General features: G+C 33.1%; 2 protein-coding genes across 2 annotated transcripts; both read right to left on the reverse strand.

Moving 5' to 3' along the window:
* Window positions 1-107: 107 nt before the first annotated feature.
* LOC11411859 (AAA-ATPase At3g50940) lies at window positions 108-1,994 on the reverse strand. The gene is made up of 2 exons (XM_039831091.1): window positions 1,000-1,994; window positions 108-530 (listed from the first exon to the last, which is right to left on the reverse strand). The coding sequence occupies exons 1-2, from the start codon at window positions 1,969-1,971 to the stop codon at window positions 123-125; spliced, it is 1,380 nt and encodes a 459-aa protein (XP_039687025.1). The 5' UTR covers window positions 1,972-1,994; the 3' UTR covers window positions 108-122.
* Window positions 1,995-8,221: 6,227 nt separating this feature from the next.
* Window positions 8,222-10,483, reverse strand: LOC11407773 (AAA-ATPase At3g50940). Its single transcript, XM_003596340.4, has 3 exons — window positions 10,376-10,483; window positions 9,031-10,043; window positions 8,222-8,794 (listed from the first exon to the last, which is right to left on the reverse strand). Exons 2-3 carry the CDS (start codon window positions 10,006-10,008, stop codon window positions 8,423-8,425), a joined length of 1,350 nt encoding a protein of 449 aa, XP_003596388.2. The 5' UTR covers window positions 10,009-10,043; window positions 10,376-10,483; the 3' UTR covers window positions 8,222-8,422.
* Window positions 10,484-17,614: the final 7,131 nt, after the last annotated feature.

Below are 17,614 nucleotides of genomic sequence, written 5' to 3' on the forward strand. Positions count from 1 at the left end.
TTAAAGGAATTGATGGCTAATTTTGCTTATACTGATATACTTGAAATATTCCTTTGTAAGTTTGAAATTGAAATATGCCTATAAAAGTGTATAGTATTTCTCTACTTAGATAGACCTATATTTTATATACCTAGATCTTGTTCTTCTTTGCTATTTTCTTCTCTCTTACTCTCTTCCTGGACCATTTTCTTGGCTTGGAGGAATTTGATAAGGTCTTGTAAGCATTCTGTAGCATCAACATCCTTTGTTAACACTTCTGCAATTTCAGCTGGAGTAACTTGAACTTCTCCTAAAAGAACTTCAATCTTTTCAAAGAGTTCATGTTCAGTAATACAAAGGTAGTTAACAACCAATTGCTTAAAAGCAGAAAAGTTGCAATATGACAAGTGAATTTGCTTGTCCATTCTACCAGGCCTTAGCAGAGCAGGATCAAGTCTGTCTTTGTGATTTGTTGTGAAAACAATTATGTGTTCTTCTCCACAGCATGACCAAAGACCATCTACTGCATTCAATAGTCCTGAAAGTGTCATCTGTTGAAAAAGTATCAACAAACATTAGTTTAAAATAATGTCATCATTATAACTATTTTCTGAAAAATAGTTGACAGCATACTTACATCCTTCAAGTAATTTCATTATATATAAAAGTTTAGCCGAGTTGAGTCCCAAATGGTCTCTCCATATGAACAGACAACATAAATAAAAAAGTACTTACATATGTAAGTATTTCGAACCTATGACCTTCCATGTCTATATTTTGAAGATACATGTCAATGTCGACAAATTTTTACCAATAAGAGCAACCTTTTTTCAGCTAAATGTTATGTCCTTGTGCGGTAAAAGTCATATTATTAACAATAGGACCAACATTCGTCGGCTAAATCATGCAAATGATTAAATATATCTAACTAGATTCATGTATGTCAAATTCTTCCAAATCATTGCATTATGGTATGAAAAAAAAAATCAAAGATGAATCACATTTTCAAAGAGAAATTCATACATTATTGTGGCCATTATGAACAACTTCTTCATCTTCTTCTCGGTTTTGCAATTTTACGGAGCAATCAATATCCTCTATCACAAGTATAGAACGGTTGGACATGCTGAGAATAAGTTGCTTCAAGCTCTTATTATCCCCTACATTAGTGAGATCCAAGTCATAGATATCATAGTTGAGATAGTTAGCCATGGCTGCAATCAAGCTAGACTTTCCAGTACCAGGAGGGCCATACAACAAGTAACCGCGTTTCCAAGCTTTCCCTGTTCTTCTATAAAATTCTTTAGCCCTCACAAATTTGTCCAAATCATTCTTAATTTCCCTTTGAAGCTCTTCATCAATTGCAAGAGTGGTGAAACTCATTGGATGGTTGAACTTAATAGGATCATGACACCAACGATTATATTCATTTGAGTGAATCTTAAGTGTCACAATTCCTTGTTTAATTTGTTTAGCTATCTCCATCACATAAGGCAAATATGAATCAATGATCTTGTTTTTGTGTTTCTTGTGAAAAGTTAGCTCATATGATCTTATTTCTGACACAGGCGAGGAGCCCCTATCAAAATGTCGAACTCTTGATGAGTCGACTTGTATGCATATTAGTTTCCACTTTACACTAACACCTTCAAAAACATCACTCACTTCTTCATCTCTATCTAGATTGAATGAGAGCTTTTTATGTTCCATAGATTTGGTTGCTTTAACTCTTTCTGCTGAGACAGTTGCTTTAGTTCCTAGATAGGCTTCTGCTGCCTCAAAAACTTGGTTTCTTGTCATCCCTTGAAATTCTTCAATGACTATGGTGAATTGTGCGTTGAATTGGCGAAAAACATGGTGAAGTCCCGATTGAACAAAGTTTAGGACTTCACGAGGAATGAGTTCATTCGTGACAGTTCGCATTAGCGCAATTGAGGCCACTGCAGATAAAACTGGCTTGCTGCTATCAAACATTGTTGAGATCACTGTCATTGATGAAGATCAGACGATTGAAATTTGATCTAATGGCTTAGATCAGCTGACTGCTATGGACTGGAAACGTTATTTAATGACGGCAATTTGAATCCTACGAAAAAATATGAAAGGAAAGCATTAAAAAAATATAATTTTGTTGAGATTTTGCAAGAGAATATTTCAAGATGTTTTTCTTATTATGACGTGTATGCGGTTATTAACTATGAATGATTCATGTTACAAAGAATTAGCTTGGCCATCTTGACAACAATGATAAGAATTAAAACAAACTAAACAAATTATCTAATTAACAAAAGTATAAAAATAAATAAATAGTAATTAACAAAAACATATTAATTTTGTTGAGATTTTGCATGAGATTATTTCAAGATGCTTTTCTTTTTATGACGTGCGTGCATGGCAAGGTTAATATGATTCATGTTACAAAGAATTTGCTTGGCCTTCGTGACAGTCATAGAAATTAATACAGAATAAACAAATTAACTAACTAACAAAAGTAGAAAAATAAATAATCAAACACTAGTTAACAAAAGCACAATAATTGAAAGGAAGAGAAACAAAAGAGAAAGAAAAATCTGTGCGGTTTAACAAAGAAAGAAGAAAGTGCAGAAAGAAAGAACCAGATGAGGAAAAAAACTGGGTGGTACTTCCAAGAATCAACCCTAGTTATATGCCTTTTTACCAAAATAAAAAACCCTAGTTACATGCTTTTGTTTAGAAAACGTAGAGTGCAAAGTAAAATTTACAGATGAGTTTAGAAAACGTTTCTACACACCTGAATATTGAAAACTGGGTGATACACACACCTGAACGTAGTGTGATGAAGAGGAGAAACGATGCTAGGGTTTTAACGGAGAAACGAGTCTAGGGTTTTAACAAAATTACTGGCGATTAGAAAATAAGGGTTACCGAGAGAATATATATACATACAGTGGAACCTACTAGACTACTACTCCCTCAGTTCCTTTTAAGTGTTGTTTTAGAATAGAGCAATGATATATTTTTTTTTTGTTAGCTTCTATCTTTTTCTCCAACAAATTCCACATTTTTTTTGCACACACTCTCTCTCATAACAAACAATTGTCAATTTTTTAGATATTGTGCACATCTCTTTATTTAATTTAAGTCAATATAAAAATTATTCCAACTTAGACATGGCAACACAACCCTCACCTGCCCTGATTTTAACGGAGAAAAGCCGAATTAACTGGGTTCGGGTGCGGGGGAAACCCGGAATTTTAATGCGGGGCCGGGGGATACTCACACCCGCCCCGCACCCATATTGTTTTTCTCCATATTGTTTTTCCAAATATATAACATTAATTAGTTTTATTGAAAAATATAAGAATAATTGATAAAGGATATAATTGACAAATCATACCATTAAAAATACCAAAACAACACTTAAATAAAAACGAAGGGAGTAATACGTAAATTCCTTAAAAAAACTTAGATACATAAAAAACCTAGTATCATAAGCCCAATTAATAGACTATTAGTAACATTTACTTTTCTTTTTCAGTATAATAAATCAAATTAAATTTTATTTCTCTTTTCCCTTCTTCCTATCTTCACACTAATTATCTCGTTTCTTAAAAAAATAATACTAATTTTCTCTTTTCTCTTGAATATAATGAGGCGAATTCACCCAATAGTACTAACATGATATGACACGAGCCTCTTCTAACTTAATCAAAGTCATGATTTAAATACAGCCTTGGGCATTCAGCCGCGTTAAAACTCTTAAGGAGAGTTTATCGCTTATTTAGGTTCCACGCGAGCAGAGGATACCTGATTTACACCAAAAAATAATGAGTCGAATTCAAAAACCCACTCCCACATTTGAATTTTTTATTCAAAATTTTACTACTAGCAATGTCATACTCTATTGCCTTTATTCTAGGATTCAGTGTGTAGCTGGAAGAAAATGGTGCTGTTATGGCCTTTATAAAATTTTGATTTTTATTAAAACTAAAAAAAAAATAAATATTTGTTGCTTTCAAATTATAAAAAAACAAACTAATCATGATTATCTATTTCAACGACACCGACAATAATACAATATAACAAAAAAAAAATCTAAATTCTTTTTTGGGTTAAATATGTTTTTAGTCCTTACATTTTACGCCCTTTGAAGAATAGTCCCTACAATCTATTAAATGTTTTTAAAATCCTCACATTTTATCTCTGATATCAAAATTAGTCGCTACTGTTAATTCTCTAACGGAATGTTGATGTGGCGGTTAGTGGCTCCCAATTATTTTAGGGTTAAATATATTTTTTGGTCCCTACATTTTGCGTGATTTTGAAGAATAGTGCTTAGATTTTGGGACCCACCAACTACCACATCATCATTCCTTTAAAGAATTAACTACGTGGACTAATTTTGATAACAGAGATAAAGTGTGAGAATTTTAAAAATATTTAATGAAATGTAAGGACTATTCTTTGAAGAGGCGCAAAATGTAAGGACTAAAAATATATTTAACCCTTCTTTTTTTGATGACACCAACAATCATTTTATTATAGAAAAAGTTGTTTAAGGATATAATTGGAATGATGAAAAAGTAAGTATATTCATATAATCTACCAATTTACAATGCTATAACAAAGCATCATAAAATCTATCAATTTCTATGCAAACCAAATTAAACAAGTGGTAAATTAATTGGAATAATGTCAATCAAATGGCAGAATCGAAGTCTGAAGAATCTTAACATAGGAAAAATAATCTTTGAATCTTAATATACACTTTGTTGTTGGTTAATGGGTGTCCTACGAATGAATTTTTTATGGAGAGAGGACTTCGCCAAAGTGATTCGTTGTCTCCGTTTCTTTTTTTATTGGCGTCCGAAGGCTTCAATGTTCTCATGTTGTCGACTATAGAGGCCGGGATATTCCGTGATTATTTTGTGGGTCATGACACTTAACTTTTTCTTTCTCATCTCCAATTCACTAACGACACACTGATCATTGGTGAAAAGAGTTTAGTCCAACGTGCAGTCTATCCGAGCCGTGTTGATGATTTTTGAAAATGTGTCAGGACTGAAGGTAAATTTTTATAAAAGTCTTATGACAGGTGTTAATGTCTTAGATTCTTGGTTACATGAGGCCGCTTTGGTGTTGAATTGCCGTGTGGGAAATTTTTCTTTTGTGTATTTGGGGCTTCCTATTGGCGGGGATTCTCGGAAGTTAGACTTTTGGAAACCGGCTGTTAACTCTATTATTACTAGATTGTCGAGCTGGAAAAGTAATTTTCTCTCGTTTGGTGGTTGTCTGATTCTTCTGAAATCTATCTCGTTTGGTGTGAGTAGGTTGAGGGAGTTTAATGTTTCTCTATTGAGGAAGTGGTGTTGGCGTATGTTGGTTTATAAGGAGGGCTTATGGCATCGAGTCCTAAAGTCTAGGTACGGGGAGGAAGGGGGGCGGTTGAAGGAGGGTGGGTGTGATGGCTCTTTGTGGTGGCGGATGATCTCTAGCATTCGCCGCGATGTGGGGGTGTGGGAGGGGAGCTGGTTTGAAGATATGTGCGCAGGGTTGTTGATGGAGGAGGTAGCACAATTTTTTGGTCAGATAATTGGGTGGGGGGTGCGCCTCTTCGGGTGCAATTTCCTCGCCTTTTTTATTTGGCGGTTAATAAATGGGTAACGGTGCAGGAGATGGAGAATAGGGGGTGGGACGATGGTGGTGGTGCCTGGGAGTGGAGGCGGCGTCTCTTGGCGTGGGAGGAGGAGACGGTTTCAGAGTGTGCATCTTTGTTGCATAATGTTGTTTTGCGGGATCATAATCTTGACAGGTGGAGGTGGATTCTCGACCCTATTAATGGTTATTCTGTTAAGGGGACATATACTTATCTCATGACACCAGGTGTTCCTTTGGAGCGTGGTATGTTTGATGAATTGTGGAAGAAGCAAATTCCTCTTAAGGTCTCTGTGTTTGCGTGGAGACTCCTTCACAATTGACTCTCAACTAAAGACAACCTTATTCGTAGGCGCATCATTCCTTCAGACGACACTACTTGCATTGGTGGGTGCGGATCTTCCGAGACTACAGACCATCTCCTTCTTTGTTGTGTTCATTTTGGTATGGTATGGCATCGTATTGATCAGTGGCTAGGCATCTCATTTATTGCTCCAACATCCATTAGCGAGCATCTTCATCAGTTTGGGCATTTGGCGGGGTTACCGCGATCTTCACACTCTTTTCTAACAGTAATTTGGATGGCTATTGTCTGAGTTATCTGGAAGGAAAGACACAACATAATTTTTAATCAGAAGATTGACACATTGGACCATTTAACAGACAACGTCAAACTTGTGTCTTTTTCTTGGCTAATGGCAAATATGCCTACTTTCACTTTCAGTTACAACGACTGGTGGCGGCACCCTTTATCGTGTATGGGTGTTCTACTGTAGCTTTATTTTTTTGGCTTTTCTTCTGGTGTGCTTTCTTTTATGGCACCAGACTAATAATTATATTTTTTGGTGGGTGATTCTCTTTTACAAATCTTGTGCGAGATAAATCACTTGGTATGATTTAATATATTCCATTTTGGCTTGTTAAAAAAAAATAAATTATCTATTTGGTTTAATCACTAGGAACAAGTTTAAATTCAATAGGCATAAAATCATCCGTACTTAATTTTTTTTTGAAAAAACCAAAATGAGATTATATAACAAAGTCATCGGTACTTAATGCTAACTTCTTCGTTAAATGTCTTAGGAATCAATACTTTGTAAGTAAGATTGATATCTCATTGTATTAAGTAATTAATTATGTTTCATTAGTGATGATGATATTATTTATGTGAAACATGGAACATGTATGCTTAATTGTTAGAATATTTGAGTAATTGACCGATGAAAATGACGCTGTTGACGGGGACTTGCGTCTAGATATTAAAGCATAGCAGCCATTTTATCGTTTTAAGCAATTTTGCACTTTCTTTTTATTTTCGTATATATACTCATTTTTATTTATCTTGTTAGCTGGAAATTGTGTTGATTCTTGTTTATGCGAGATAATACATCGAAAAATCAACTACTTTTTGAGTCAGAAATTGAATGAACAAACCCAAAAACTCAACTATGAAGCAAGAGGAAGAAATCAGACAAGCAGAAGAAGTCGTAAGCTGAAACTTCTGTTTATATTTCTTCAACTTTTCGAATACTCGAAGAAGACCTGGTTGATCATGGTAACAACAACAACGGGAGATTTCCAAGAGCTTTTGAGCATAACAGCCCAAGACGTCTAGCCAATATCCTTAGACCTCCGAGTAACACCAGATAGACAGAAATGAAGTCCGACCATTAGTGTGTCCATGTAACTTGTTGGACGTGTATATTTCTTGTTCTAATTTGTGATTATCTATATTTAAAATTTGATGCGCGCACAGTTTCTAAAAATATCAGATCGCAAATCAATCTCAACACCAAAAAAATTCCCGCAAAACATAAACAAATCAAAGTGCCAACATTGCAGCTATAACCAAGAAACTCCTCACCAAAAAACAGATAAACTCAGAACAAATGCACTAATATATCTGCCAAAGTATGCCGGATAAGCACTATAGGACGACCACACTGAAATTACGCTAGACAGCAGCCGAGCTCAAACTGAGAAGCACACAAAAAAATCTGAGACAAACCAAACACTCAAACAGCTGCAGCCGACACTATAAAACTGAAGACACTCATTCTCCCAGACTAATGAAAGTATTAGCCCTCAGGCACAGAAGCAAGCCAAGATATATAAGAGTCAAATCAAACCCTTTAAGCTTATATTTGAGGATCTCCAAGATAAGATTTTTGAATCCTCCCTTACCTTCTCCCAATTAATAGAAATCATGACATTTCTTGCTTTCCAAATTGCCGATATATTAGAAAACCTGATTAATACCACAACTCCTTGGCAAAAGGTATAGTCCACACAGCAACTGCTATGCTATCCCACCTTAAAATTTCTTCACAAAAAGTATAAAACACAGTCCACACAACGGATTTTTTTTGCTCTTTTGCAACAATTTAAATATGCTGGGACTACTACTCTTGCAAGAAAAACATCAAGCAAACATATAATCCTTTTATAAGGTACTGTTTATAATGATCTCAACAATTTTGTTTGTCAACAAAAAACATGAAATAGTTAAAAGCATGCAACTAGTTCCTATCACTCTTCTAAGTGACAACAGTCATTGTTAACATGGATGGAGAATGACGCTAACCTTGTAAGTTTTTAGCCTTACTCCTATTAAAAATAAAATCGAAAAGCTTTGATATTTAATACTTGATATGAAAATAGAGCCTCAACTTAATATAATGTGAAGTCTCAAGATACATATAAAACTATAGAACAAAGTATCTACTTAGAATAGCTTACAGTTTATAGGGAGCCAAACATGACCTATATATTTTCTCTATCTAGTTCATGTTCTTCTTTGATATTTTCTTCATTCTATCATCTCTTCCTTGATCATTTTCTTGGCTTGGAGGGATTCAATAAGGTCTTGTAGGCATTCTGTAGCATCACAATCCTTCGTTAGCTCTTCAGCAATTTCAGCTGGAGTAACTTGAACTTGTCCTAGAAGCTGTTCAATCTTTTCAAAGAGTTCATGTTCAGTAATGCAGAGGTAGTTAATAACCAATTTCTTAAAAGCAGAAAAGTTGCAATATGACAAGTGAATGTGCTTGTCCATTCTACCAGGTCTTAATAGAGCAGGATCAAGCCTGTCTTTGTGATTTGTTGTGAATACAATTATGTGTTCTTCTCCGCAGCATGACCAAAGACCATCAACAGCATTCAATAGTCCTGAAAGTGTCACCTGTTGACAATATCAACAAACGTTAACGTAAATTATGAACAAATGTTAGTCTAAAATTAAATCTTGGTTATAACATTTCATGATATCCAGAATATTATATCCTCGTGGGTATTCTAAATTATGACTGTTGTTAAATATAACTAGATTCATGTAGGGTTGAATAATTCTAAATATCTTCTACTTTTAGTATGAATGAAACTCAAAGATGAATGATATATTTGACGAGAAATGCATACCTTATTGTCTCCATTAACTTCTTTCTCTTCTTCTCGGTTCTGCAAATTTATATTGCAATCAATATCCTCTATCACAAGTATAGAACGATTGGGAATGTCAAGAATAAGTTGCTTCAAGCTCTTATTATCCTCTACATTAGTGAGATCCAAGTCATAGATATCATAGTTGAGATAGTTAGCCATGGCTGCAATCAAGCTAGACTTTCCAGTACCAGGAGGACCGTACAACAAGTAACCGCGTTTCCAAGCTTTGCCGGTTCTTCTATAAAACTCTCTAGCACTCACAAATTTGTCCAAATCATTCATAATATCCCTTTGAAGCCCTTCATCAATTGCAAGAGTGTTGAAACTCATTGGATGGTTGAACTTAACAGGTTCGTGATTCCAAACATATTTATATTCATAGTCATCATATTCATTATTTGAGCGAATCTTGATTGCCATGTTTCCTTGTTTCATTTGATTAGCTATCTCAATCACATAAGGCAAATATGAATCGAAAATCTTGTTCTTGTGTTTCTTGTGAAAAGTTAGCTCATAGGATCTTATTTCTGACACGGCTGAGGAGTCATCACTGTAACTTCGAATCCGCGACTTGTCTACCTGTATGCAAATTAGTTTCCACTTTACACTAATACCTTCAAAAACATCACTCACTTCTTCATTTCTATCAATATTGAATTCAAGCTTTTTATGATCTTCAGATTTGCCTGCTTTAACTCTTTCTACTGAGACAGTTGCTTTAGTTCCTAGATAGGCTTCTGCAGCCTCAAAAACATGGTTTCTTCTCATCCCTTGAAATTCTTCAACGACTACGGTGAATCGTGTGGGGGATTGGCAAAAAAGATGGCTAAGTCCCGATTGAACAAAGTTTAGGAGTTCACGAGGAATGAGTTCATTCGCGACCGTTTGCATTAGCATAATTGAGGCCACTGCAGATAAAACTGGCTTGCTGCTATCAAACATTGTTGAGATCATTGTCGTTGATGAAGACGAGACGATCGAAATTCAATCTAATTAACAAAAGTACAACTATAAATAAACAAATTGTAATAAACATAAACACAAGATAATTGAAACTAAGAAAAACAAAAAATAAAGATCAAGAAAAAAAAAAACTAGGTCTTGTATTGATTTGTGCAAGGATCAAGAATGAGAATTTTAATGCAAAACACAGATTTAATCGAGAAAGAAGAAAGTATTACTTTCAAAATTGAGATTCTGCATAGCTATCTGCTTTTATCGGTGATATTCTCTTAATAATGGTTCAAAATTGAAAATTTGAGATGGTTTAAGGAATGTAGAGTGCAAAGTAATATATTAAGATGAGTTTAGAAAACGTTACCACACAACCGAAGATCAAATTGTGTTGATACTCACTCACTCCTGTAATGTGTTTAGGGTTAGCAGGAACAGAGAAGGGGAGAAAGGAAGTTAGAGTTCAGCTGATGAAAATAAGAGTTATAAAGAGAATACACGGCATCTAGAAGTCCTAGCTCAACTGGCAAAATGCGAAATTGTTAGGCCGGATACCATGATCGGGGTTCGAACCCTTACCTCTACTTGTGTGTGAGAGTTTATAATGACTTTGTTAACTATAGTCCAAAAGAAGAGAATACACGGCAAATCGTAAAATTCCTAATAACATAGTCCAAAAGGACTAAGTTAACTATAACTTTTCTCACCCTATTGATTTCTTACGCGTCCAAATTTTAGTTTCTTTAAAAAATAACCTCCGGTAAATTATATAATCCAAAACATATTGTTAGATGTTTTTAGATTGTATAATCTGAAATTATGTATTACTCATATTTCGTACTCCCTCCGTCCCTAATTATAAGATCCTTTTGAAAAAAAAATTTGTCCCTTTTTATAAGACCCCTTTGTTATTTTCAACTACATTAATTATTTCTTTACATACATGCCCCTATTTATTATACATCTTTTTCTTCAATCAACAATAAATAACATGTTAAAAACATAAACTAACCTTCTTTCTTAAAGGATAAAATTGTAAAAACAATAGTGATTACAAACAACTTTAATACAAATATCCACTATCTTAATTCCCGTGATTTTGGCAAAAGGGTCTTATATATAGGGACGGAGGGAGTATATTATTTTGATGATATAATTAAAAATGACAAACATTCCCTACAAAAAAAAGACAAACATAAAATAAATATAAAGAGTCAAAGATGATATGAATTTTCATTTTATCAATATATAAATACATTTATACTTTATAGTACATTTGCACTAAAATTAAAGCTTGAAGAAGCTTATAACACACATTTTTCTAATGCTAATTTATTAAAAATCTACTGTTAAACATATGTGCAAGAAGATGAAGGGAGAAGGAGACCGAGGTAAGATTTGTTTCCTGGGTAAGGTTTGCTTCCTCTCTAGGGTAAAAGAGATTTTGATGGTCAACTTTGCATCTAGACTGACAACCCTTAACCCTTGAGTGATGGTCCAAATTTGCAGAGTGGCACCATCACTTTTGACCATTCATACAATCGCTAAAATATTAGAGTAACATTTTTGTATGAAAGTCTAACGATGGAAACACGTTGTAGAAAGAAAGGAGAAGGAGAGAGTGTGAGATGTTGGAATGGTGAATTGCGAAGGATTGATGGGTATTTATAGAGAAAATTTGTGAAGAATGAATGCATAGAGAGTAACGATTCATAAATTAAAGTAAAAAATTGTGCGATGACTGGTTTGACCAGTCACAAAACGTGTAAAAAACATGTTCCATGAGTCACTCTTGCTGAACAAGTAACCTACCAAACTTTAAGATTGTTTGAATTATATATCTGAAACTGTTACAGAAAAATTCAGATTATATAATTCAAACCAGTTCCGTAATGTGTTAAATTTTGTACTTTGTAGGGTGAAGGAACTTTCAAATTATAAAATATGAACCTCTTAGGTATAAGATTTTTTATGAGGTCCAAGACGCCCTAAAACTTCAATAAATTAGTGTGCGTGTTTTCATAAGCAGTAAACCACCCAAAAAAATCATTGACACTTCGGCCATTGATCCGAACACCAAGCTAGTTGCAGTTTACTACAATGGAGGAAAACCATCCCATCTATTCAGGCTTCAGAATGATGTCACGCTCTTTGAGTTGCACGCTTCACTGGTTAGATTTGTTGATGAAATTCATAAAAGTTCGATCCGACCTAGAAACTACGAAGGGATCAGGGCTCTGCTGAAGGAACCAGACGAAGAAATTAGTTTAGTTGATCCGTGATCTATTATGTTTTATTTTATTGACCTGTTTTATGTTATTGAATTATGTTGATGATGTATTTGAAATTGTTATATTTAATGTTCGTCGTTGAAATTAAATTCCCAATGTTAAAACTCTTGTTTTGTAGGGTCTAAGTCAGGTTCGGGTTATATAATTCGAACCACTTTAACACAAGTTTTTTCTATGATCCACATTACACCAACAGTTTATGTGATCCATGACGCACATAAACTTCTATAAACTAGTGTGTTCGGTTCATTGGCTATAAAACAAGACAGAAAACTGAAAAATTATCCACCAAAAGGTTGCTATAAGATCTTTCAGTGCAGTCATGCAACCGACGAGTTTGTGGGCATCCAACCAAGATCAGAGAACCTAGACTTCAAACTAAAATTTATGTTAAACAAAAAATTAAAAATTGTCTTGAAACCAGAATGGTAGGATCTTGATTTGATGGTTCCCAAGTGCTAATTGAACCTAAACTAATTCTAAATTGTGTTTTATTTTATACTCTGAAATACTACTTTTACTAGCTTCAAGATAGACAGTAGCATGTCCTTCTTTTCGGTTTTATTGACAATGAACAATAAATGATTTGTAAATTGAAAGAAAAAATATTACATCAAAACACAATTTTATTTTATTTTTTTATATAACGTCGAAATCAGTTTTATTTTTTATTTTTTTTATAATGTCCAATATTGTTTCAGTTGTGGATTGTTTCTCTTATGTATTAGATTCAAAACATTATCTTTTTGTGCTTTATTTTTTCCTATTTTTAAGAGAATCGGTTTCATGATTTATTAAATCATCTTGTTATTTTTATAGTACGTGAAAGGTAAAATTGACCAATAAAATTTCAAAAAAATATGATGTATTCCCTCTATATGTTGTTAATTGATAAGTTTGAGGTGGGATGTGGAATGTGATTGGTGATGGATGGTGGTTATGAAATAAGTTCTGCATCAGATGATGAGCCCGTGCGAAAACTTTTTCTTTTATTGGCACCCGGCTATTCGAATGAGTTGAAAGCCTACCAATGCATAAAGGTTCCGATTCGAGTGAGAGCCCAAACGGGGGACGCAAGAACGTCTTGATCGAAAGCTTCAATGTTCTGAATAATGAGAAAGACTTTCCAAAATTCGATCAAATTGATCGAAAATCTTATCATCTGTTAGGTAGGCCAACTGACCAACCGATATTTACATCCCATAAACGTTCACATCACATTTTTGTCATGGCTATTGTTCAACTTTGATTGCTCGTCCTTCGTTCACTATTGTTTAGTTGGAAGTGTTATTATCTTTGAAACATGGGCATACCCAAGGAAGGGTTATGTTAAAACCTGCATCTTTGTTTTGGTTTTTCCTCCCTTCTTTTGTGTAAACATGGTTGTAGAGATTAAGGGTTATGTTACTAATTTTATGATTTTAGGTGATAAAAATGAGTTAACTCGTATGTAAACTCTTATGAGTTCCTGAAAGAATTTGATAAAATTGATAAAACCCTCATTTTTACTAGTGGTTTATGAGTTCAAAATTCTACAATAGTTAATTCTTAAAATAAGATGGTGTCAGTTGCTGATACGAGTCATTTAGGTTGGAGTGTGGAAGGGGATGGGGGGAAGTGGCGCAGGCGTCTGTTGGCGTGAGAGGAGGAGGTGGTGGTGTGTAGTTTCTTGTTGACTAGCATTGTTTTGCAGGATGACGTGGAAGACAAGTGCAATGGAACTTACATCCATCTCATAAATATACAGTCAACAATGCTTATCATCTCTTATTTGTATAGGACAATCCTCCTATTGTTCCTATCGTTTTAAAAAGTAAAATTGTAATTTTGATGTTGTTGTGAGGACAACTACTATACTTCTGTATGAGTTTATTTTCTTTCAACCATTTCATTATTTTTATTTCGCCATTTTTATTTGGTCTATCATTATTTTTCGTCTACTTAAAAATATTTATGCTTCATTATAGAGATGAAATGTTGATGAAGTATTGTTGTTGTTGTTCTTATTATTGTAATAGTATTATATTACATATACATATTATTTTAAAATTAAATAAATTCTTACAAATTTACGAGTAGAATGTATGATCTTCATAAAATACCCTCTCCAATCTTTGAAAGTCTAAATAGTACTTCGAATTTTATTAAATCTAAATAAGCTCGAGTCTATTGAAGTCTAAATATAATTTTATAAAGTACTATTTAGACTCTTTTTTAGACTTTCAAATTTAATATTTCTAAATAAACTCAAAAGTGCCATTTAGACTTTCCAAGTCTAAATAAATTGGAAGTACCCTCTCCAATCTTCAAACTTTTATCTTTGTTATTTTATAAGAATAAAATAAAATAATAATAATGAATGCCATACAATAAATGCTAAAAATTCAATATAAGTGAGGGAAATTATCGAGGGTCTCTCTATAATATGCACACTTTTAAAAAAGGATTAAACCTGGAATTCCAATTTTACCTGTTGTAGTCAATTTTACTTGTTTTTAACATTCATCTTTTTATTTTACGTGGTGAAGTTCTCTTTTCCTCTTGCAGCTAAACACATTGTCACACGCATTTATTCCCTTATTCCCGCTCTAAATGAAGAACATATTGTTGCCTAATTTGATATAGATTGTTTATGTGGCTGTTGTGTGTAAATAAAATCAAGAATATTTCCCTAAAAAAAAAAAATCAAGAATATTTAGTTCAAGAGGTTGAGTGCTGTCCCACACACATTAATATCTATAAATGTTACTCATATTTGAATCATGATTTTAAGGGATTTTAAAAGACTTTTTTATAATGAAAAAGTCTTGTGGTATTCAATCAAGACTCTTTTCAATTTAAAAAAAGTCTTGTGTTATTCAATCAAAATTCTTTGTCATTTAAAAAAAGTCATGTGGTATTCAATCAAGACTCTTAATGATCATTTAAAAAAAGTCAAGTGGTATTCAAAATCATTCAAATTTCGAAGGATTGTTTAATAAATCAGATTTTGATGGATTTTGTGGGATTTTCTAGTAAAATTTTAGCATGAAAAAGTCTTTCATGAAAATATGAGATTTCTTAAAAATTGTTTTTTTCTTTTAAGATTTTACTATCTCTCCCTCTCTCTCCTCTCTTCTCTCTTACTCTCTCTTTTCCTCTCCTCTCTCTCCTTCCTTATCTCTCTCTCTCTCTCTCTCCTCCTCTCTGATTCCCTCTCTCTCTCTCTCTCTCTCTCTCTCTCTCTCTCTCTCTCTCTCTCTCTCTCTCTCTCTCTCTCTCTCTCTCTCTCCAGCTCTAGCTCTTCCGTAAAAAATAAAATAAATAAAAGAGTCTTTATTGAAATTTTATGAAAGAGAGTGTGTTATGATATTTTTTTCAATTATTTCTTAAAATTCATAAAATCTCTTGAAATCATTTCAAATCCTTTAAAATCTTATGAATTAAATCTATTGACATCCTTAATAGTCTTTTAAAATCATCAAAGTCATCAAAATTCTACAAAGTCTTTTAAAATCCTCAAGACTTTTTTAAACAAAAATTATCCTTTAAAATCCTAATCCAATACACCCCCTAAATTTGTCATTGTCGCACACATACGCACAGTGTAAGTCGCACAACCTATTCATTCATTTATTTAATTTAAGGGTGTTAATATCTATCGTATTTCATATCCTATGTCTTATTTAAGGGTGTTTAATTTTTGTACTTTAATTAACATATCAATTATGTCAGTTAGATTACGAGGGATATATGTTATGAGTAAATATTTACATGTCAGTTAGATTATGAGGGATCTATGTTATGTGTAGTGGCGGAGCCAGAAAATTTATGGAGCTCGGGCAAAAAATTAATTCTAAATTCACATGTGATATAAAATATAAACAGTCATAAATCGAAATAAAAGAGATTTATCATTTTGTCAACAAAAGTACAGTTTAAAATAGGGTTATTAATTGAAATTGATCACGTAATATACGTGAAGTCTGAAAATTGACCCCGTAATTAAATAACATGTATTCTGACCATGTAATTCAAGATTTTTATTATTTATAACATGTAATATACGCGAAGTCCAAAAAAGCAACCGATAGATTGAATTTTTTCATGATTTCCTAGAGGCGAGTTAAGAACGTTAAAATATGGCTTTAACAAAAAAATTATAAATTTTCGACTAATGACAAATTAATTATGAATTTTTAAAGTGTCAAAAGCTCAAAAAAACAAAACAATAAAAATCTCAATCTATAAATCGAATTTTGAGCTCATTATTTGCAGAGACATCTATAAAAATACATAAAAAGGATCTGTAAAGTTTCATAGCATTTCGAAGTCGTTTAAATTTATTTTGATTTTTCAACTGAAACGTGAAAAATTGAAATTTTGTTCCGCGTAAGCGTATACTCACAAGTCAAATTTAGTTCCCTAATTTTGTAGGCATGACTAGAACATGATAATAACCTTCAAAGTGAAATTTTGTAATTTTTAAACGAGATACAAATTAATTATAAATTGTTTAAGAAATTCATAATTAATTTATCCATGGTCGAAGAAATTTAATTTTGTGTAAAACTATATTTTTAACGTGAAAAAATTCAACCTGTAGGTCACATTTTTAGACTACACGTATATTATAGGGTGGTCAAAATTAAATAAAAAGAAATTCAAGTTACAATGCTAGAATATATGTTTTGTATTTTATTAGGTTATTTTTCAAACATAAAGTATATTACAGGGTCAAGTTGAACAATTAACCCGTTAAAATAAGAGACATGAACCCGTCAATAGTGTGCTAAATAAAATTCCAAGATCTATTTGCGTGTGACAATTTTCAGATTGCCTAAATTTTTCTTTTTGTAAATGTGTTAATGAGCTTTTGGGTCGAGTTTAATGTGCAAAAATTATTGATCGAGCCCGGGCGACCGCCCGGGGTCGCCATACGCTAGAACCGCCCATGGTTATGTGCAAATATTTATAACCATTTCAATGTAACTTTTATGCATGCATGCCTTTTAACTTCAACTATTATTTAGTACTAGATCTCACACCACGACAAAACGTCACACGCACGGCCCGTGCTGTACCACGGGTTATCGACTAGTTTCCCCTTTGAAAGGCTAAAACTAAGGTACAAAAAATCATTTGAATTTTCCATGAAAATCATAACAAGGAAGTTTGCTTATATCCTCGTAGTTAATTAGACGATCATATCATAGAATTAGATCTATTATTCATTATGATATAGAAAATATAAAATTTTATTTGTATGATAATAAGGCATACATGAAAATGATGCTACAAGATCACATAATAAACGTCATCTAATAATTTAAACA

Source organism: Medicago truncatula, chromosome 2 (assembly GCF_003473485.1).
Source record: "Medicago truncatula cultivar Jemalong A17 chromosome 2, MtrunA17r5.0-ANR, whole genome shotgun sequence".
Taxonomy (NCBI): Eukaryota; Viridiplantae; Streptophyta; class Magnoliopsida; order Fabales; family Fabaceae; genus Medicago; species Medicago truncatula.

Excerpts from the sequence above, each read along its gene's own strand:
- LOC11411859 (XM_039831091.1), bottom strand. The coding sequence starts at position 1,971 with ATGACAGTGATCTCAACAATGTTTGATAGCAGCAAGCCAGTTTTATCT. Across the intron at positions 531-999 it reads ATAATGGCCACAATAATGTA|ATGACACTTTCAGGACTATT; the intron begins TGAATTTCTCTT and ends CTTTTTCAACAG.
- LOC11407773 (XM_003596340.4), bottom strand. The coding sequence starts at position 10,008 with ATGATCTCAACAATGTTTGATAGCAGCAAGCCAGTTTTATCTGCAGTG. Across the intron at positions 8,795-9,030 it reads AAGTTAATGGAGACAATAAG|GTGACACTTTCAGGACTATT; the intron begins GTATGCATTTCT and ends TATTGTCAACAG.